This window comes from Myxocyprinus asiaticus, chromosome 46 (genome assembly GCF_019703515.2).
Source record: "Myxocyprinus asiaticus isolate MX2 ecotype Aquarium Trade chromosome 46, UBuf_Myxa_2, whole genome shotgun sequence".
In the NCBI taxonomy this organism is placed as follows: Eukaryota; Metazoa; Chordata; class Actinopteri; order Cypriniformes; family Catostomidae; genus Myxocyprinus; species Myxocyprinus asiaticus.
Window position 1 is genome coordinate 11,105,816 of NC_059389.1, and position 22,659 is coordinate 11,128,474.

Below are 22,659 nucleotides of genomic sequence, written 5' to 3' on the forward strand. Positions count from 1 at the left end.
ATATGTAAAGAAATATGAAAATCTGGTGCATGTTGTGCCCTCTAGTGGTTGTTAAAGTTACATTTTCTGAAGAAAATATGTGGCGTTTGGTACAAAAGTCACCCACACAATGCAAAAGGGTGATGTGGCTGGTTGGCAGAGTGTTGCTTAAGTGTTCTGAGTGGTTTGTAGGGCATTGCAATGTCTACTGACTACTTCTTCTATGATGTTCTGATCCCAAGATATGGCTCAGGTCCCTCCTTCAGCGTAGGTTGATAAAATTATTTTCCCCTTTTAATTGTCCGCCATGTGAAAATCACAGAAAAGTAACAATGTAGCACATTCCCCGTTCACACATCATCAAAGTAAAACCAACTCAAAGTGCTTCAAATAGGTTCAACAGATTTATATGATATATTGTAGTCTACAGTGAGACATCATAGATGCAATACATCGCAGAAACATTTTGTCGCTGACAGAAGCATGCAGTTAAAAGGCTTGAATAAATTACTGCCTACAAACCGAACGGCTTAGGAAACCCATCAGCCTTTTAATGAAAATAAACTCTTTTATACAATACAAAAAAGAAAAAGGGACAAAAAATAAATAAATCTGCACCACATCGCCAGCTAGAACTTTTTAAATTGTTAAATTATTGTGAATGACATTTAGTGGAATGTACAATTATTAGTCGAGTGTTAGAAAACCTGCGAATGGCAAATGAATCACTTGGTAAATAAATCGGGTTTATTGAATTATAAACTGAGGATTGATATTGTTAAATAATAATAATAATAAAAAAAACTTAAGTGCAGCCAGAGGCAATGAAATGTTTGCATTTGGAGATACGTACACAAAGCATATATTTATAGGGAAAAATGAACCAAACCACAAACTGAAGAAATAGTTCATTGCTGCTTGTACGAACTAGTAGCTTGCAAGCAATTATAGAGACTGACTACTTCAGAGTTCATACAAAACTTGCTCTCAATTCATGTGGTTGGAACATTGTAGGCCACATCTCCAATGTTCCCTCATTGCTTATTCATTTTTACTCAAAGTGTGCAACTTTGGCTAAATGTCCTGAATACTTATTCAGTGAAATGCCCGCTACCCCAAACTTGCAATGGCAATGACAATATCCGTTAAATCGGAGTTAGATCACAATGCAGGGAACAAAACATCAATGAACCTTAAAATTTGATACAAATCTGTATCTTAATACACGCATGTTTGGTTGAACAGGTTATAACTTTAGAACAAAAGCAGCTTTAATGAAGGATGATTGGGAAACAGAAGCCCAGCATCTATAACACGGCTGAGTTCCGCTGTTTATTTCTCTTTGCTGCCGTTTGTGTTCTGCTGCAGAAAGTGGCGCCATTTCACACTTTTCGTGCTGTTACTGTTCGGGTAGGTAGACTCCTCCCATTCCCTCAGATGTCAGACTGCCAATGCAGTCTCAACCTAAGGAGAACAGAAATATAATTCATTATTATCATCATCGCCATTGGCTGGTTCATTTTACTCTGCTGAATAGGCCGAATAATTCACACTGTATCAACTGCAAAGCTCAGCTGAATAACCTCTGCATTAAAAAATAAGTAAAGCTGGTTTATGAAACAACTCCTACACATTTTTTTTTTTTACAATGACAAGTGTTAAATTGTTAAAAAAAAAAATACTGAATGAGCCAAACAACCAAGCACCAAACAGTAAATGTAATATTTGGATGGAAAAAACATGGCTGGTACCTGTGGTCACTGCTTGTCCTCCGTCTTCTGCTCGACTCCTTTGGATTGGCTTGTGTGCTTGAGTTTTGACTTCTGTTTGCTTGGGACGTCAGAGGTTCGGCCCCTCTTCCTCTGTGCCTGGGGGCCGAGGGCCACTGCTGTCGGGCTTGAGATTGGGGTAGAGGTCTCCGAGTTGGGCGGGGTTGATGCTGTGGGAGTGGAGGCTTGACCTATAGAAAACAAGAATCACGTTGAAGGTGGAGAAGAGCAAAAAGCAATTCTGCTGATTAAATTTTTATAGAGGGAGTGCAGAGCCACTTTTGTTGCGATTTCAATTATGCAAATAAATACGAGCTGAGAGAAATCAAAGTTGGAATGTGAATCCTGTTAGTTTGATGTTTCTCACCGCCAGTGCTGCTGCTGGCCTGAGAGTCATCTGACATGGGAGGCTCCGCCTCTTCCTGGATCGTAGGGACGGAGGCGAGCAAACCTGCCAAGAAACACGAAGAAAGAGAGACGCTTGGTTACAAATGAAAGGTACTTTGAAGTGCATAACACACAAGGCGAATAACAACTGCATCACAGTGCAATCCTGCCCATAAACAAGCATCTGCTATGTGTAATGAGTCATTAAAGTGATAGTTCACCAAAAATTGAAAATTCTCTCATCATTTACTCACCCTCATGCCATCCCAGACATGTGACTTTCTTTCTTCTGCTGAAAACAAATGAAGATTATCTCAGCTCTTTAGGTCCACACAATGCAAGTGATTGGTGACCAAAACTTTGAAGCTCCAAAAAGCACATAAAAGCATAAAAGTAATCCACACAACTCCACTGTTTTAATATATGTCTTCTGAAGCGATCTAATTGATTTTGGGTGAGAACAGACTACAATGTAACTCCTTTTCACAATAAATCTTGACATCAGTATTCTTGGTGATCATGATTTCAAGCTCGATTAAACTTCCTAGCGTCATCTAGCGCTCTGCGCATGCATCAAGCACTAAGAAATGTAATTGAACTTGAATTTATTATCGTGCCTAGTTTGCAATGTCAAGATGTACATTGAAAAATAAGTTATATTTTGGTCTGTTCTCACCAAAAATCAATTAGATCGCTTCAGAAGACATGGATTAAACCACTGGAGACATATGGATTACTTTTATGCTGAATGTGTGTTTTTTTTTTGGAGCTTCAAAGTTTTGGTTACCATTCACTTTGCATAGTAATGGACCTCCAGAGATGAGATATCCTTTTAAAAATCTTTGTTTTCTGTGGGAGAAAGACATACACATCTGAGATGGCATGAGGGAGAGTAACTGATGAGAATTTTTGTTTTTGTGTGAACAGTTCCTTTTAAAGTATTACAGTCATTTGAGATATGAAAATGCTTGACAAGAACAGTCAAAGTTTGGGTGGGATGATATATTTTTAAATGGCCAACAGGCTTTAAGTATATCACAGTTACAAACAGTGATTTGCTACTTGCTAGACCAGTGGCTCTCAACACTGTTCCTGGGAACCCCCCCATTTTGTATATCTCCCTTTTCTGACACACCCAATTCAGGTCTTGGAGTCTCCACTAATGAGCTGATTTAGGTGTGTTTGACTAGGGAAATATCCAAAATGTGTAGTGTTGTTGGGGGGGACCACTGTGCTAGACGGTTGCAGGTGATATCAGGGGGAGGGACATTCTCATTCTAAAAAGCATTTGATTGGACAAAAATCTGTGTAGTGCAAGATGAGTCATCAATATCTTTGGCAGGTTTTCCGGAAAGAAAAAGACTACATTTTAAATACGTTTATCTGTATTTCAATGCCTACTTTTGTTAACCTTTAGTACACGAAAAAGCAACAAAACAAATTTTGCATGAATTCTCAAAAGCCTTAATTCAAAAATCTCTAACGAAACTTGAGCCATTTCCCATCTGCAATGAGCAAAGCTCTCTACAAACTATCATGGCAAAACCAAATTAGAGCTTCTGTGTCAAACAAATTTTTTGGAAAAAAAAAAAAAAACAAAACAAAAAAAAAAAAAAATCACATAATTACTGGACTTGTAATAGTGCAACTGTGTTAAAACTACCGGCTAAACACAAGCCATTTATTTACAAGCCATAAATTACACAAGCACTCTTTATCGTCATAACTACTGTTCAGTTGGTGACCTTCCATTACAGCCAATAAGCACTCGTAATGTCACTGTAGCTCTGTTCATCTTATTAACGGAGCGGTGCAAAATGCAGACCTAAGCAAATGTACTGCTGCATAAGAAAAAAGTGCAAAACTAAACTAAAATGTACAAATGGTGCCAGGTGGTACATTTACATTTAAATGTTTGGCTAACTTTGAGCTAAATATGTCCTTTTGCAGTCCACGGAAGACAAAGTCATACAGGATTGGAACAACATGTGAGTAAATGATTTTAGGTGAACTATCCCTTTAATGACTAAATTAATTAATTTACTATTTCTTCAATAAGAGCGATGCAATTAAACGCATGCAATGCTTAAGAGGTCTACTGTGTCCTAAGACTGTGCATCACTTACTAAGGCCTCTGTAGTGGGAGAGCTGCTGGTAAACTTGCTTCATTCGTTCGATGTTGAGTCGGCTGCTTTCTGCATGGTTGATCATGGGTTTGGGATAATCCACACCCACAATGCAGTTTGCGGCCTTCTGTACTGATTCTGGAGCGTTCCATGGCTCGTAGATGTAGCGGTTGGGAAAGTTTTTCAACTTTGGGATGTACCTCCTGTATGCAAAGCCACATAGTACATCTTATAACAAGTTGTATAATTGACACTACAGTTTAAATGCTTGTCCCACACAACCCAGTTTATGCATAGCTGTGCTAGTTTGAGGTCTCATGTATCACTAGTTTCTTTCATAATAAGAAAATTGCATCCCAAAACAAGTAGCCATTAAAGGGGTAAATGACATGAAAAATAAAAATGTTCTTTGATCTTTTGACATATGAGCTCATTGTACTATAAAACTTCCCCTCACTGCAAAAAGAGCATTTGTTGAAACCAAACTGCCAACATGACTTGTTCTCTACTTCCTCCACCATTTTTATGTCACGCTGTGGTAGACATTTGCATCTGACCACCTCCACAACAACACCAAAGGCTAATTTATCTTTAATCACTTCAGTAGCCCCACCCAGTAGTGGAGAGTACTGAGAGGGCAAGTAGAGAGCAGGTCAGTTAAGAGCAGAGAGCCAATCATAACAGTGGGCGTTTACTGTCAAGTCTTAAAGGAGAAGCAGCACTAAAACCGAGCATTTCTGACAGAAGGTCAGAATGAGGGTGCAGGGTCATATTTTACAAATATGAGTTTGTGCAAAACAAAACATTACTAATATAAGTAAACATCAAGGAACATATTAAATCAGCAGGGTGATCAGGACCCTAAACATGAAGTACTGTATGCATATCACATGTATATTTACATACAGTATCCCTGTATATCTGTTCATACAGTTGTGCTCAAAAGTTTGCATACCCTGGCAGAAATTGTGGAATTTTGGCATTGATTTTGAAAATATGACTGATCATGCAAAAAAACCAAACTGTCATTTATTTAAGGATAGTGATCATATGAAGCCATTTATTATCACATAGTTGTTTGGCTCCTTTTTTAAATCATAATGAAAACAGAAATCATCCAAATGGCCCTGATCAAAAGTTTACATACCCTTGAATGTTTTGCCTTGTTACAGACACACAAGGTGACACACACAGGTTTAAATGGCAATTAAAGGTTAATTTCCCACACCTGTGTCTTTTAAAATTGCAATTAGTGTCTGTGTATAAATAGTCAATGAGTTTGTTAGCTTCACATGGATGCACTGAGTAGGCTAGATACTGAGCCATAGGGAGCAGAAAAGAACTGTCAAAAGACCTGCGTAACAAGGTAAAGGAACTTTATAAAGATGGAAAAGCATATAAAAAGATATCCAAAGCCTTGAAAATGCCAGTCAGTACTGTTCAATCACAAAGAAGTGGAAAATTCGGGGATCTCTTGATACCAAGGCAAGGTCTGGTAGACCAAGAAAGATTTCAGCCACAACTGCCAGAAGAATTGTTCGGGATACAAAGAAAAACCCACAGGTAACCTCAGGAGAAATACAGGCTGCTCTGGAAAAAGATGGTGTGGTTGTTTCAAGGAGCACAATACGATGATACTTGAACAAAAATGAGCTGCATGTTCGAGTTGCCAGAAAGAAGCCTTTACTGCGCCAATGCCACAAAAAAGCCCAGTTACTATATGCCCAACAACACCTTGACACGCCACACAGCTTCTGGCACACTGTAATTTGGAGTGACGAGACCAAAATAGAGCTTTATGGTCACAACCATAAGCGCTATGTTTGGAGAGGGGTAAACAAGGCCTATAGTGAAAAGAATACCATCCCCACTGTGAAGCATGGTGGTGGCTCACTGATGTTTTGGGGGGAGGGGTGAGCTCTAAAGGCATGGGAAATCTTGTGAATATTTATGGCAAGATGAATGCAGCATGTTATCAGAAAATACTGGCAGACAATTTGCATACTTCTGCACGAAAGCTGCGCATGGGATGCTCTTGGACTTTCCAGCATGACAATGACCCTAAGCACAAGGCCAAGTTGACCCTCCAGTGGTTACAGCAGAAAAAGGTGAAGGTTCTGGAGTGGCCATCACAGTCTCCTGACCTTAATATCATCGAGTCACTCTGAGGAGATCTCAAACGTGCGGTTCATGCAAGACGACCAAAGACTTTGCATGACCTGGAGGCATTTTGTCAAGACGAATGGGCAGCTATACCACCTGCAAGAATTTGGGGCCTCATAGACAAATATTACAAAAGACTACACGCTGTCATTGATGCTAAAGGGGGCAATACACAGTATTAAGAACTAAGGGTATGCAGACTTTTTAACAGGGGTCATTTAATTTTGTTCTTTGTTTTGTTTTATGATTGTGCCATTCTGTTATAACCTACAGTTGAATATGAATCTCATAAGAAATAAAAGAAATGTGTTTTGCCTGCTCACTCATGTTTTCTTTAGAAATGGTACATATATTACCAATTCTCCAAGGGTATGCAAACGTTTGAGCACAACTGTATCTTATTGAACAGAATTTCTACTGCATGAAATTAAGCCACAGTGAGAAGCTCTTCATAAGACATATTTTGTGAAAACATAACTCGGATAAAGGTAGAAAACAGTTTCTACAGAGGGTCCATTGTTAAGTTTGACACATTGTTAAAAATAAAACAGGCTTTTAAACTCCCATGTGTCCAGTAAGGAAAATACTAGAATAAAATAATAGACAGCAAGCTGGCGTTCTGCTCTGTGCTGAACTACACATATACTGGAAGAACAGCGGACTAATGCAGATAGTAGAAGCTCTTAGAACAGTGTGATAAAGAGCTTGTAAAGGCTGTCCATTTAAAGCTCAAGAAATGTCTAGATGAGTCACTTGAATTTGCAGTTTCATGACAAAATGTGACAGCTTGGTATTCTCCAAACGAAATGTTCTTTTAGCAATAATGTTAATTTCAGGGTAACCACACCTAAACAATGAATGTCAATAACTTTAACAGCTGTTTGTGATTAGTGGACAAGAATAATAATAAAGATTAAAAAAAAAGTAGTAAAATATATATATATATATATATATATAAAATAAATAAATAAATAAAAATTTCTACAAATTATATTAACCCTTGTGCCGTAATTTGGTGTTGCCGGTCAAATATGACTGGCCTATTAAATATTGCTTATAAATCTCACATTATGCTATATTACTATATTATATCATCACCAAATACTGGATTAGATCTTTGTCAACTTGTTTTCTTTCAATTAGCACAGGTTTTGTATTTTCTTTTGGAGCTTATTGATCATAGGCCTCATTGACCTGAGCTTATGCACCTCCGTTTAAAAAAAATTAAATAAATAAATAAAAAATATTTGTGGATCCTTTTGGCAACATTAAAATATGAAAACATTCTGTATTATTAATCACACTAGTGTGCTTTAATGTTTTGCAAAGAAGTTTGTATTGAAATGCTTTTATTTTGTACAAAGTGTCACAAAGTCACACTTGTGGTGTTCCCGGTCAAAAATGTCTGGCCACTGAAAATGAATGGGGGAGATAAATAATAAGAGAAAAATTGAGTGTTCAGGAACATGTTCATCATGTTCACATATGTGCATATGTGCTTGCAAACATAAAGACCTCGGACCTGTGCACAAGCACACACACTAATTCGCACTAACACACACACGCACGCACACAAAAAAACACACATGCTCATGTACACGCACAAACTCCTGAGTATTACATTCTTTCTTTTTCACAGAGATGAACTTTGTCCTACCCTGAAATGCATCCAACATCCATTCATCTATCCAACATTACCATACAAACACACACGCATGCACACACACACACACCAGAACTGTCTTTGCCCCACGGTGACCCCTCTCCATTAGAATCTTTCTTTGATGATCTTTCTTTCATGAAGTATTGTGTTTCAAATGCAGAACACACATTTGCAAGGCACATGCAAAAAGCTATTATCATTATTATAATTATGGCAGAATAAACTTAATCTCTATGAAAAAGAAAGCATGTAATACTCAAGTTTCTGTGCGTGTACGTGAGTATTCATGTGTGCACACGTGTGTGTCTATGTGCACAGATCTGAGGCCTTTATGTTTGCAAGCACACATGCACATATGTTAACCCGAACATGTAAGAAAGCATGTAATACTCAAAGTAGGCCTGTCACGATAATTACGTTATCGACTTACTGTACGATATATTGACATGACCTCGATCATTTTTGCTGACCTTGTTATTGCCCATTGTGTTTACATGCGTGTTTGTTTACATAAGAATGAATGTCACCAACATTTTAGTCAATCGCTCTGCGTCTGTGCTCTCGTCTGCTCTGTGTCGGAGCTAAGGCAGCTCCTACACACACACACACAGCAGAGAGCACCAGGTGAAGATTACGTGTTACTCGAGGCTAATTGGTGTTTTAATAGGTGTTTTTCCCAACAACTGCATAATTCCAGCCAGAAAGTTTGGAAGAAGTCCAAAAGGACTTGGTTTCAAAGCCGCATTCCAGAGCTCCGGTGTGGGAACATTTTGGCTTTAAGCTGAATTAGAGAGGAGAGCCCATTAACGTGAACGAGTCGGTATGCCGACTTTGTTTAAAAACAGTGACAACGGGTTGAGGGTTCAGAGTTTTATGTGTGACGTATTGGATTTCATTTTGCCCCAGACTCTGTATTTTAGGCAATGGGGCGGTCATTAAATAGGGGATAGATATATAAAAAGTTGGGTCCTAGCCGGAGTTATGATCGGCAGACGGATCATTCTTAGGGGACGGAAGTCGGCTGGAGCACCCTCATTTCAGGAGTGGTGCACAGAGATGGGCAGGGTGGCGTCATTCGAGGAGGTGACATATAGAAGGCTGGGAAAATTGGATTTGTTTAATAGGAAGTGGGGTAGATATTTGGCCTTTTTGGAGGGTTCTCGGGGAGGGGCAGTGGAGAGGGATTTGTAGTTTTAAATGTGTGTGCGCATTACTGTTTTTTGAAAGTATAATTTTTCTAATGTTTTTTTTTTATGTTCTAAATAATTCTGACCACTGGTGTGCATTTTTGTGTTGGGGGGAGGAGCTTAATTTATATAATTTGATTCTGTATTTTCTGTTATGTTTATTTAATTTGTGAATGGAATCAATAAAAATTGTAAAAAACAAAAAAAACAAAAAAAAAGTGACAACAAAAAGTGGCAATACAACTCAGGGCTCGACATTAACGCTTGTCCGGGACAAGTGGATTTTTGCAAGGGCAAGTCAAAGTGAATTTTACTTGCCCGACCGGACAAGTTGCCTGATTGAAACCTTAATGATGATAAAAAAAAAAATACCAGGTTTATTTGTGATTTTGCATATGCCTGTATCACTTATATATATAAAAAATAAAATAAAAAACAATCCTGCTGTTGAAAATAATCTACAGTGTCTGAAATTCTGTGCGGGTTTCTGAGTTTTTGTATTAATTCCAGAATCTGCGCGAATACAGGAAAACCACTTTTGCGCGTCCTTCTTCTCTCGCGCAGCAGCGTTTGTTGAATTTGGTGTGAGCATGCGAAGTGGACGCATTTTTCAACATGTGAATGTAATTGTACTGCGCCTGTGTTTAGAGAGCAAAGCTATAAAACTATCGCACCTATTTATAAACAACAAAGCTGTCAACGTTGCAAGCGCGTAACGTCGGAGTGATCCAGGTTTGCAGCCTCCGTCACAAGTCATAATACAACACCTTTGACAAGAACTGCAGAAATAGCAAAAATACTTTTTGTAATGCTACCTGCTGCAGGATGAAGAGAAACGTTTAAACGCCCGTTACATCTCTCATCTTCATTTCCACATTTTAATATGTAATAATATACAAACATAAACATAAAATGGTAATATAAACACTATAATATTAACAATATACATAAAATTAAAATATATTATCTGTCTTTAAAATACATGGGTCAATCAATAATCAGGTTCTCCATAATGAAAATGGAAAATCTACATAATCTAAAAAATAAAATAAAAAATAAATCTTACAATTGTAATACTATATTTATGTTTGCTTCATGTGGTTTTGAACATACCAAACATTTTGAACACACCCAACTAAAATGTCAGGTCGTACAATATTTTCCTTACACCCGATTCAATATTTATATATTTTATTATTTAAATATAAAAAATATATATATATATTTGAGGTAATTTTAACAAATACTATTCATTTTTATGTCATGAATATTATGATTTTTTTGGTGGGTTGTTCCATCTGACATTTGATATCCTGCTGGGACATGCCAAATGTCTGTTTTTTTCAGGGATGTAAGACATGTTTCTAGAGAGGACATGTTAAGCGTAAATGTGTGGGGTTGTTGATTAATATTCATATGTTGATAAATCTTCAATCTTGATAAAATTTCACAGTTATGTTATTTGTCAACGACCCACATACAGTAGTAAATAAACAGGGCACTTTCTCAGGATACTTTGGAATTTTAATGCATTTTGTTAACATTAAACAGCAATGTTTACTGCTAATTTTAGGAAATACAACAGCAAAAAAAAAAGGAATTTTTCTTTCTGGACAAGTAACTTTTTTACTCGGACAAGTGAATGACCAATTTACTTGTCCAAAGGACAAGCAGATCACAATGCTTAATGTCGAGCCCTGTAATCTAAAACCATTCCATGCAGTTTTCCGAGCTGGAAACAAAAAACGCAGCTGGAGATGTAGAGGGGCCTTACTTTAATTTTTTTGACATTCCGATTCCAATAGCTGAATATTCTTAAGAATTAAAAGTTCATTGCTCTTTGAAAGGGTGTACTTGCATTATTATGCTATTATATTACTATAATAACATAATTATTATTATGCGTAACATTTTCTTAAAATTACAATAATATCATTTATCGCAATTATTTCTGGGACAATATATCGTCCAACAAAAGTAGTTATCGTGACAGGCATAACTCAAAGATATTTATGTAATATTTTTGATCTCCCCATTCATTTTCAATGGCCGGTCATTTTTGACCGGGAACACCACAAGTTTGACTTTGTGCAACTTTGTACAAAATAAAAGCATTTCAGAACAAACTTCCTGGTTAAACATTAAAGCACACTAGTGTGATAAACAGTACAGAATGTTTCCATATTTTATTTAATATTGCCAAAATTATCCACAAATAATGCTTTTTTCACTCAAAAACGGAGGTGCATAAGCTCAGGTCAATGAGGCCTACAATCAATAAGTTCCCGGTTATTTTTGACCGGGAACACCAAAAGTGTAACAATGCAACAAAAATCTATGAAACTCAAAATGTGTAACACCTGACGATGATGTAACATGTGCTGTGTGATTGTGGTTTAGGGCTAGTTAGTGTACCTGATGTAGTCTCCGCTGGGATCCGTCCTGCGGCCAAAGCCCACTGGACAGTAACAATGGAAGAATTGCTGGAAGAATGCACTGCAGGACAGCCACATCCAGCTGCCTGCGTTCACGCTCCAGTCCGCATCCAACAACAGCTCCTCAAACACCTGAGAGAGAGAGAGAGAGAGAGAGAGAGAGAGAGAGAGAGAGAGAGAGAGAGAGAGAGAGAGAGAGAAGGAACCAAGGAAAAGAACAGAAGGACCGAAAATTGAGAAATAGGAAGAAAGGAAAACAGAGGTAACGAGTAAGTAAGGAAACCAGGAAAGAAGGAAGGAAACAGAAAAAATTGAGGGAAGGAAATCAGTAGGGAAGGAAAAGAGGAAAAATAAGGAAAAAAGCACAGGAAAGTATGAAGAAAAACAGAAGAAAGAATGAACGAAGGAACACAACGAGGAAGGAAAGAATACAAGGAAAACAGGAAGGAAAGAAGAAAAAAGGGAGAGAAATAGAGCGAGAGAGAAAAAAGCAAATTGTGAAATCAGCATGCAAAACATACAGTACCAGAAGCTAAATAATCTACAGTTCAGTGACCGTCTCATTTACTTTCATTCCACTTTCCCAGCTGATCCACAGGTCTCCCCGGGTGAGAAAACAGGCTACGGCGTGCCGGGCCAGGTGGTGAATCCATCCCTCTTGTCGGAGCTGTGTCATGATGGCATCGATCCAAGGAAACCCCGTCCGACCCTCAGCCCACTTCGCCAGCGCCTCGGGGTTATGATCCCACGGGATCTGCACGCAAATGGGGTTTCCATCCATACGGTCAAAGTTAGGGTTGTTGGTGGCCGCTGTGTAGAAAAACTCCCGCCACAACAGCTGGCCGAAGAGTGAGAGGGGAGGATTGGAGTGTCTCCGCAGCTAGAGGAGAGCAAGAGATCATGACAAATTACATCAACATTATCAAAACTCGTCACTGCAAGTAATCCAATAAAATTTTGACAAATGTGACAAATATTCTACACCAATAGTTACCATAACAATATTAATCAAGTATACCAATATATATATGACATCTTGTGGTGTCCCCCAAGGCTAGGTATTGGGTCCTCTTTTTCTTTTTTACTAAAATAAGCTTCCATTAAGCTAGCATAATGAATTGATATAACATGCTCTTTCATCAGTGTACATATATTTCTCTACCAACTACAACTGCATATTAAAGTATGGAATTCACTAAACATCAAATTTACTACTGATTTAAATGTATCTACTTTGTTCTCAGAGACAGATCACTTTCTATATATTTGGCAAACACTTATCCAAGTGCGCTGAAAGAATACATATTTTATTGAGATCGAACCCACACCCTTTGCGTCTAGAACCTCTCTAGCTAACCTTATAGATATTTGATGCATTTTGGTGTACATGAACACAAAATCCAGTGATTCCAGTCCACAAACAGTGCCCTAAAATAACCCAGACTCACCTTCATATAAAGTTCCCGCAGATTGTAGTAAAATACGCGACATGACAGACAGCCGAATCGTAGGTAAGGACTGAGTCCAGTTGGGCTGGCGAACAGGGATTGAGCAGTTATTTTAGGCCTCTCGAAATTTGCTACCCAGGCCTGCATACAAATAAAATGATAAAAAAAAAAAAAAAAGTAAAACCTTTAATTAAAATAGCTGTGCATAAAACAATCATATTTATACTATATTTACTGATTAAAGAAAAAACACAATTTCTTGCCAGTCACTAAAATTAATTCCTCTTTTACAAAACCTAATTATCGTGTATGAAGCAGCTGAATTGCTCACCTTCCTGTCCAAGTGTTTGTTGAGTCTCTCCAGGGCTTCTGTCTCACCACCCTTCCATATATATGAGCGGTCACCCTGAGTCATAAAACCTGATGGACAAAAGACAAAAAAAAAGAAAATTTCATCCCACTTTATTATTTTTAATTCTCTCATTGATTTATTTTTTAATTAAATTGCTGTCAAAACATTCTTTCCTTGGGGCGATGCTTAATAATTACTTTAGCTTTCAAAACACAATGTGAACAAATAGTCATGGTAATAAGAAATGAATTGCAAACAATTCAAAGAAGATCTGAAAATAATTTCATTTAAAATCATAACACCTAAACAGGTATAATAATAATAATAATAATAATACATAAAAATATAATACTGTGGCTCTCAATTGGTTTTACTACAGCACAACCAAACACAGTACCAAATGTAATTATCTTATAAAAGTAACAAAAAATGTCCTTAATTTTCACATAATGATAAACTATATTTATAATAATTATAAAAAATGTAATCTAATTATTTACATGATATGTCGATTAATTAATCAAATTTATCATACATCAATGTTGACTGCGATAGGCCACTAAATAAAAGGTAATTTATAATAATTAAAATAATCAGAAATAATATTTAATATTATTATTTAAACAATTCCAATTCATTACATTATATACATACAGTATATTGTGGCAGGAAACAAGTAAAGCATTTAGGCAATACAAAAAGAATCTTTAAAATCAAAATATTGTTTGTTTTATTTCCATATTGATGAACATAACATACAGAAGGCCCTTCATCCCAAAAGATCGTCTGCTTGTTGGTTTGACGAGGCACGTTGCCAGTACAGTTGTAGCGCTGACTGCCCCCTACTGCATAAAGGTGGTACATCAAGCATGAATTGCGCAGATAGTAGGAAATTTCCTTTTGAAGTAATTTATGTTCAGTTTGGAGGCACGGTTAATTGCGTACATTTTTTTTAAACGTGTTAAAATGACAGACCTATTATAAATATTAAGCCAGTAATTCACAGGAAAGTGTTTTCTCCTCCCTTTCAACAATGTACATTTTGCATAGCATGTGTATGTTGCAATCATGCAAGTGGTTGTGTAAATCTTATTGATATTTATGAATTCAGTTCCTACCCAGCTCCTCTAACGAGGGCACTCCGTAGTGTTCATCATGATTGTCTGAGATCTGCGTCCGACACCTGACCATATGCTCTTGCGTGATGGTCGGCAGAGGTTTCCTGGGCAGTTCAAGTTGGTTCACGATGGCTTGAAATCTCTTGAAGGTGAGGGGGGGACTGTGTTTGTTCATTTCTATGATCCTGAGGGAAAAGCAAAAGCATATCTCAGCTTCTACTGTCTTTTAACGTGGCCTTTTTTGCTCTAGGGATGAACAGTGAGTTTCTTAAAGGTGCAGTATGTAAGATTCAGAAACCCTTGTTATTAAGTGAACTGCAGCCTGTAGCTCGTGAACTCGCGCACTCCATAGGGAACAAAACAAAGAGACTGAACGTGATTCACTGGCTTCGTGGTGACAGATGAGGTAGCATAATTAAAATTACACAGTTATGATTGTTTTACTACAAACTTTGAGACTGCATATTATATTTGACTCTCCATTGCTGGAACAGGGCTAAAACAAAGTGTGGATATAGGTCTGACTATGCGAGACTGATTGAAGTAATCACTTTTCTTTGCATGATACACTGACTGCATTTATATGATAGCCTATGTCGGCATTAGCTAGCTAGCCAGCTTTATCAATAGCTGTTAGCTAAATTTGGTGGATGATGACAGTAGCGGTTTATAAAATAGACTGTACATTATAAATATGTTGACAATTCAGTATTGATGTGATTGCAATACAACTGTCATTTTGATATATCGATGCGCTATTGTTTTATAATAATAGAATGTATATATTTTCTGTATAACCAAGTTACGTTACACTAATGGAGCTTTTTGCATTATCTTGAACATTGACTAGCATTCATTTCATGTGGTATTGTAGTTTACCTTGCTGAATACTTACAGATTAACATTGACATTAACCTGACTTTTAGTATAAAGAGAAGATCGTTGAAATTATTTGAAAGTTACGAAGTCGGTGTTGTGCTGGAACCCGGACGTTAGTAGGATTCCATCTCTAAAATAACGTTACCTAGTGTTGCAGTTTGTTGTCGCTGTTGAATAGTGGAAGCACCGAGGCAAGGCTCTCGGGAGCACGCATAAACGTCACATCCTTTGTATTTTCCCGGCAAAAGCGACCCGCTCTCTTCGCATGAAAAATCAGTCTACAGGCTTTAATAGGCAACCTAGGAAGTCCGGGAAGGGCTAATTTTTTTAAGTTGCCTTGTTCACACATTGGCAAAAAAAAAAAAAAATTACATATTGCACCTTTAAAAGGACACAATATGGGGAAATGTCTTTGTTTTCAACCAGTTTGATTAATCCTGTTAACTTACTTGTAAAAATGTTTCAATGTAGTTCTTGCTTTTATTATGCGAGAAGACACTGCAAAAGTGATGAAAAGTAGCACAGCCATGGACAGAAATCTAACACTTTTTAACTAATGAATTTCCATGACTTTTCTGGAAATTTATGATTACTGGACAAGGGCTTTTACAGAGCCTTTATAGACATTACACTCGGAAATAATTAAAATAACTATTTAATAATTTCATTTCTAGCCAATATAATAATAAATAATAAAAATTATTTCTAGCCAATGAAGTATTTTAAAGTTGAGAGAAATGTATTGACACACCATATACTGTAAATGCCCATGACTTAAAATGTTATTCATTTCCATGACTTTTCCAGGCATGGAAATCACAATTTTAAATACCCAAGCTTTCTATGACCTTGGGAACCCTTTATGTAGGAAATCAAGTACTGCAGAGAGTCTTGCTTGATTGTAAGAAATATCACTTCTGGCACATATTTAACCAATCTGCTTCAAATAACACGACATGGCGCTACAAAAAGCAAAAAGAATTGGAAACAAGGTCAATAAAATCACTCTCAATCAACCGGGACAGTTCGACTGGCGGCAATCACAATTCCCTACATTCTAAAAATGCCCAAAATCTAAGCACACGTCTTCCTTGGCAGCACTGATACACTGTGAGAAAGGAGCTAATAGTCTCAGTGTCTCCTCTGAGACAGAAACAACAGTCTTAACACATTAACAGCCTGTCCCTTATTTATAGTCCTGATCTTATACAACTTTGTCTATATCCTTCTGAGGTTGAGTCCCTGCTATTGGCCAGTTTTCTCTGCACAGTGCAGAATCAGGGGGCACCCACGTGCTTGTTAGGAAAAGCCCAGCTCAGCTTGCACATGTCTGCAGTGGTGACTTGTATATGAGCTATTTCACCCTCCCACTCACGGCACATGTTTTACAGTGTGACTGCCAGCACTGCCATTTAAACAACAGATGGCAGCAGCAAGTCACATTTTATCTGGTAAAGCTCGTCTAATCTACTGCCTGCCCATTTATTAGAGACATACCCACAGTAAAGGATGTTAATAGGGAATAGAAGAAAAAGTTTGCGAGCACACAGGAAGAGAGATGCGAGTAAGGATTTGAGGAGAACATGCGCATGCATGCAAGCTCATACTCTTCTCCTCTAACTGAGGTGTAGAGTCTGGGCATATCAACAGCAACAGTCCCATTTACATAAACCCAAATGGCACTTGTTTTGCATTACAGATCAGTAATAGTACAATCTGCATGTTTATGTGAATGGAAAGTCATTCTCTCCTTTTTGGTAATATTCTCAGGATGGCTTGGGAGACAAAATAGCAAATAAACACGAGTGTGGCTGGGCCACTCTACTGTACAGTTAATCATTATCTCACATTGTTAAAAGTACTGGCCCAGTTTACTGTGGAATCTAGTCAATGTTTGTTTCTCTATGTGCATTCTTACGTATTCTTTTGATCTTGTCAAATGCTTCGACATCATCCACCACCGGAAAAAAAAAAAATAAAAAAAAATATTTATATATCGTGCAGCACGTCTCAAAACTCGCTTACATTTGATCTATGTCCTCCTGTCCTTCCAAGTTTGTCTTTTCAAAGTAGCTAGAAAAGACCTGTTTGAACAAGAACGCAAGACCATGAAATGTTTCCCCATGACGTACACAAAACTTTCAGTTAACAAACTGTAATTCACAGCCAAACTTCCCATGTCTTCATTTGTTATTTTAGTAACATTTGTTTTTCAAAAGACAAAAACAACAACTTATGTATCATAGGCATAAGGTAAATAACTTCAAGTGAATTATCTATGATAACACGTAATAAACTTTTATAATAAATTAATATTTAGTAGTTAATCGTAAATAATTCAAATCATCTGATTTTTCCAGGGTAACATACAAAACCCTTAATTATAATAGTAGCTTATAAATAGTTATTAAAATCAATTGCATTTTCAATTATACAATAAGCTTAATTATAATAGTTAATAGTTTGTAGTTAATAAATGGTTAATAATTAAAATAAACTATTTTCTAGGATAACATACAATAACCTTATTTATAATCATTAATAGTTAGTAGTTAATAAATAGTAAATTAAAATCAATAGAATTATCTACAATAACATACAATAACCTTAATTATAATAGTAGCTTATAAATAGTTAATTAAAATCTACTGAATTTTCTAGGAGAACATACAATAACCTTAATTTTAATAGTTAATGGTTATTAGTTATGAATTAAAAGCAACAACATTTTCTAGGATTACATACAATAACCTTATTTATAATAGTTAATAGTTAATAAACAGTTAATTAAAATCAACTGAATTTTCTACAATAACATACAATAACCTTAATTATAATAGTAGCTTATAAATAGTTAATTAAAATCTACTGAATTTTCTAGGAGAACATACAATAACCTTAATTTTAATAGTTAATGGTTATTAGTTATGAATTAAAAGCAACAACATTTTCTAGGATTACATACAATAACCTTATTTATAATAGTTAATAGTTAATAAACAGTTAATTAAAATCAACTGAATTTTCTACAATAACATACAATAACCTTAATTATAATAGTAGCTTATAAATAGTTAATAATTAAAAACAACTGAATTTTCTAGGAGAACATACAATAACCATATGATAGTTAATAGTTAATAATTTAAAAAATAATAATACATTTAATCCATATAGTTTAACTATTGCTCACATGTAACTGTCAAGGGAGTCACCAGTTTTCCACACAACTGATTACTCTTACAATTGTTACCTAACCTTTTTTTTGCTGGCCTGTAATTCCAGTAATTCACATTTTCACAGGCCCAGTGACAAATAGAATTATTCTTGCCATATTTTTAGTGTAAAAAAAATTGCTATGTAACTCGATGACAGATATAAATTCATAAACACTTCTGACAGATGGTGCAACACATTACTGACTTATTTAAAATGCTCAAACCATTCTAAATGATGTTTCAAAAACCAACATTCTTGCAATTTTGACAAATCATCATCTAAGTCAGACAGTTAGACAATGCTACCTTGATGACATATTAAAGAAATCTAATTTGCAACACCAATGTTAACAAATATTTAAGTGTGTAGTGACAAACCAGCATTGGTCTGACAGGGCAAGTGACAATTTTGTCAAGTGGCCCAAAATTCTCTCACACTGCACTCTGGCTTTCCTTTTGCTGAGCCCTGATTCAAGTAGTTAATTAAAATATAATTATAATATAATCCACATTGTTGAACTATTGCACATATTTAACAATCTAGGGAGTCACCATTAAGTCAATTCTCAATTCTAACCAAACAGGATGCCAACCCATATACAGGTGCATCTCAATAAATTAGAATGTCGTGGAAAAGTTCATTTATTTCAGTAATTCAACTCAAATTGTGAAACTCGTGTATTAAATAAATTCAATGCACACAGACTGAAGTAGTTTAAGTCTTTGGTTCTTTTAATTGTGATGATTTTGGCTCACATTTAACAAAAACCCACCAATTCACTATCTCAAAAAATTAGAATATGGTGACATGCCAATCAGCTAATCAACTCAAAACACCTGCAAAGGTTTCCTGAGCCTTCAAATGGTCTCTCAGTTTGGTTCACTAGGCTACACAATCATGGGGAAGACTGCTGATCTGACAGTTGTCCAGAAGACAATCATTGACACCCTTCACAAGGAGGGTAAGCCACAAACATTCATTGCCAAAGAAGCTGGCTGTTCACAGAGTGCTGTATCCAAGCATGTTAACAGAAAGTTGAGTGGAAGGAAAAAGTGTGGAAGAAAAAGATGCACAACCAACTGAGAGAACTGCAGCCTTATGAGGATTGTCAAGCAAAATCGATTCAAGAATTTGGGTGAACTTCACAAGGAATGGACTGAGGCTGGTGTCAAGGCATCAAGAGCCACCACACACAGACGTGTCAAGGAATTTGGCTACAGTTGTTGTATTCCTCTTGTTAAGCCACTCCTGAACCACAGACAACGTCAGAGGCATCTTACCTGGGCTAAGGAGAAGAAGAGCTGGACTGTTGCCCAGTGGTCCAAAGTCCTCTTTTCAGATGAGAGCAAGTTTTGTATTCCATTTGGAAACCAAGGTCCTAGAGTCTGGAGGAAGGGTGGAGAAGCTCATAGCCCAAGTTGCTTGAAGTCCAGTGTTAAGTTTCCACAGTCTGTGATGATTTGGGGTGCAATGTCATCTGCTGGTGTTGGTCCATTGTGTTTTTTGAAAACCAAAGTCACTGCACCCGTTTACCAAGAAATTTTGGAGCACTTCAGGCTTCCTTCTGCTGACCAGCTTTTTAAAGATGCTGATTTCATTTTCCAGCAGGATTTGGCACTTGCCCACACTGATAAAAGCACCAAAAGTTGGTTAAATGACCATGGTGTTGGTGTGCTTGACTGGCCAGCAAACTCACCAGACCTGAACCCCATAGAGAATCTATGGGGTATTGTCAAGAGGAAAATGAGAAACAAGAGACCAAAAAATGCAGATGAGCTGAAGGCCACTGTCAAAGAAACCTGGGCTTCCATACCACCTCAGCAGTGCCACAAACTGATCACCTCCATGCCACGCTGAATTGAGGCAGTAATTAAAGCAAAAGGAGCCCCTACCAAGTGTTGAGTACATATACAGTAAATGAACATACTTTCCAGAAGGCCAACAATTCACTAAAAATGTTTTTTTTTTATTGGTCTTATGATGTATTCTAATTTTTTGAGATAGTGAATTGGTGGGTTTTTGTTAAATGTGAGCCAAAATCATCACAATTAAAAGAACCAAAGACTTAAACTACTTCAGTCTGTGTGCATTGAATTTATTTAATACATGAGTTTCACAATTTGAGCTGAATTACTGAAATAAATGAACTTTTCCATGACATTCTAATTTATTGAGATGCACCTGTATATCAACATGACAGAAATGCTTAAATGAGCAAAATGAGCAAACCAGTCAATCTGTTGTCAATGACACTAAACAGAAATAGCACTAAAATACTATTAAACCAAAGAAATACTTCAAAAGGAGGTGTGAAAAATGGACCAACAGAACATACGACATGCCATTTGGCTAGCCTGACAGGAGAAAGGTTCATGAGAAATAAACAAAGGACGAATTTTGAAAATTATATAGCCCAATCTCAAATAACAAAACCATTAATTTGAAGTGGATGATTTTTAGATCATTTTTCAAAACTCTTATATAATGGCCCATCATTAACACACTAAAATGTGCTGTGCCATGCAACAAAGGAGAGAAATGTAGGCGTTGTGTCTGAAATTCATAGCTTCATTAAAATCAAAATGATGAAAAAACATTTTCTATTTGGGTGTTTCAGACCTAAGTGAGGTTTTAGACATGATGGAGTGCATGTCAGTGCTGTTCAATGAGGACTGTACTTGTTTTGCTACACTTGTCATGGCCCAATTTCTGAAAATATCATATACAAATATAGTACAAGCTCTCAAAATCAACCTTTTGTGAACAGTCTTCTTCACTACTAAAAAGTAATGGACGCAACATATAAAATGTTTTTATTACATAATATAAAAATGGCAAAAGTTGACCATCAAGGGTTAGGTTCACGGTGCAGTATTATAACTAAAGATCAAAATAACTGAATGAGAGGTCCTCAAAAAGATTGGCCCTCACAATAAATACATAAAAAATAGGTGTATGAGGCTACGTCCACATTAATCCGGATAACTCTGAAAACAGCGTTTTCATTTCGAAAGCTCTCTGTCCACACTGCTGTTTTCAAACGTTTTTCAAAAGTTGCTCGTCCACACGAAAACATTTAAAAACGCTTAAATACCCTTACTGCGTACATGAAAAAAAAAAATCATAAGTAGTATGACCCTGCTTCATTTTGATGTACGGTCTGAAACGCAACTGTCATCGTGTTCCGCGCCGCTAGACAGCGATTTAGATTAAACTTCCCGTCGCCTTTGAAGGAATGCAATGTGAAGGATGTCCAAAGCAACTTTTATCTTTAACAATGCTATCAAAGTGGATCGCAGGCACAACAATGCTGCTACAACATGGGCCGCCATCTTGATTGTTTTGGGTTGAATGGATCACATCACTGTGTCACATGACAACAAATACATCATTGTTTTTGAATGTCTCAGTTTTTTGAAGACTGCATTTATAAATGTATCCACTTGGGAGAGCATTTCTGAAAAGCTCAGTGTTCGCTGGATTTAATGTGTACGGAAGGCCAAAACATAGCAAAATTAATGCGTTTTAAAACGAAAACATATTAGTGTGGACGTGGCCTGAAGCCCCTGGTCAGTCCTGTGAAGAGTGTGCGGTCACCCACCTGTCTGGATTGTAGAGCGTGTGAGTGTTTCGTACCACGGTTTCCACACCGTACTCCTGTGCCATTTTAATGATGGCAGCATCTCTTTCTTTCCCATAAGGCTCAGAGTCATATTCAAATGTGAGACGTGTGACATTCCACTCCTGAAAGAAACAAAGAGATCAGATACCAACGGTAGAATGATACAGTTATTTCTGCACCACTTGTTTGAACTCTCCACATCATCCATTGGTCACGCAGATAGTTCTGCCCCCAATCTGACACCACTGGTTGAGCCAATGTTGCCATGCTGTGATGCTCAAAAAATATAAAAATAATAATAATAATAATAAT

General features: G+C 36.8%; 1 protein-coding gene across 1 annotated transcript in view; it reads right to left on the reverse strand.

Annotated features, from left to right (window-relative positions):
• Nucleotides 1–707: 707 nt before the first annotated feature.
• The window catches only part of LOC127435616 (cryptochrome-2-like), a 40,869-nt gene continuing 18,917 nt past the window's right edge, over nucleotides 708–22,659 (reverse strand). The window contains exons 3-12 of the mRNA XM_051689210.1: nucleotides 22,327–22,469; nucleotides 14,628–14,812; nucleotides 13,489–13,577; nucleotides 13,158–13,298; nucleotides 12,278–12,589; nucleotides 11,690–11,841; nucleotides 4,262–4,464; nucleotides 2,116–2,199; nucleotides 1,731–1,939; nucleotides 708–1,443 (exon numbers count right to left, since the gene is read on the reverse strand). Of these exons, the coding sequence (XP_051545170.1) occupies nucleotides 1,737–1,939; nucleotides 2,116–2,199; nucleotides 4,262–4,464; nucleotides 11,690–11,841; nucleotides 12,278–12,589; nucleotides 13,158–13,298; nucleotides 13,489–13,577; nucleotides 14,628–14,812; nucleotides 22,327–22,469 (1,512 nt within the window). The 3' untranslated portion in view covers nucleotides 708–1,443; nucleotides 1,731–1,736. The remainder of the gene's footprint in view (nucleotides 1,444–1,730; nucleotides 1,940–2,115; nucleotides 2,200–4,261; nucleotides 4,465–11,689; nucleotides 11,842–12,277; nucleotides 12,590–13,157; nucleotides 13,299–13,488; nucleotides 13,578–14,627; nucleotides 14,813–22,326; nucleotides 22,470–22,659) is intronic.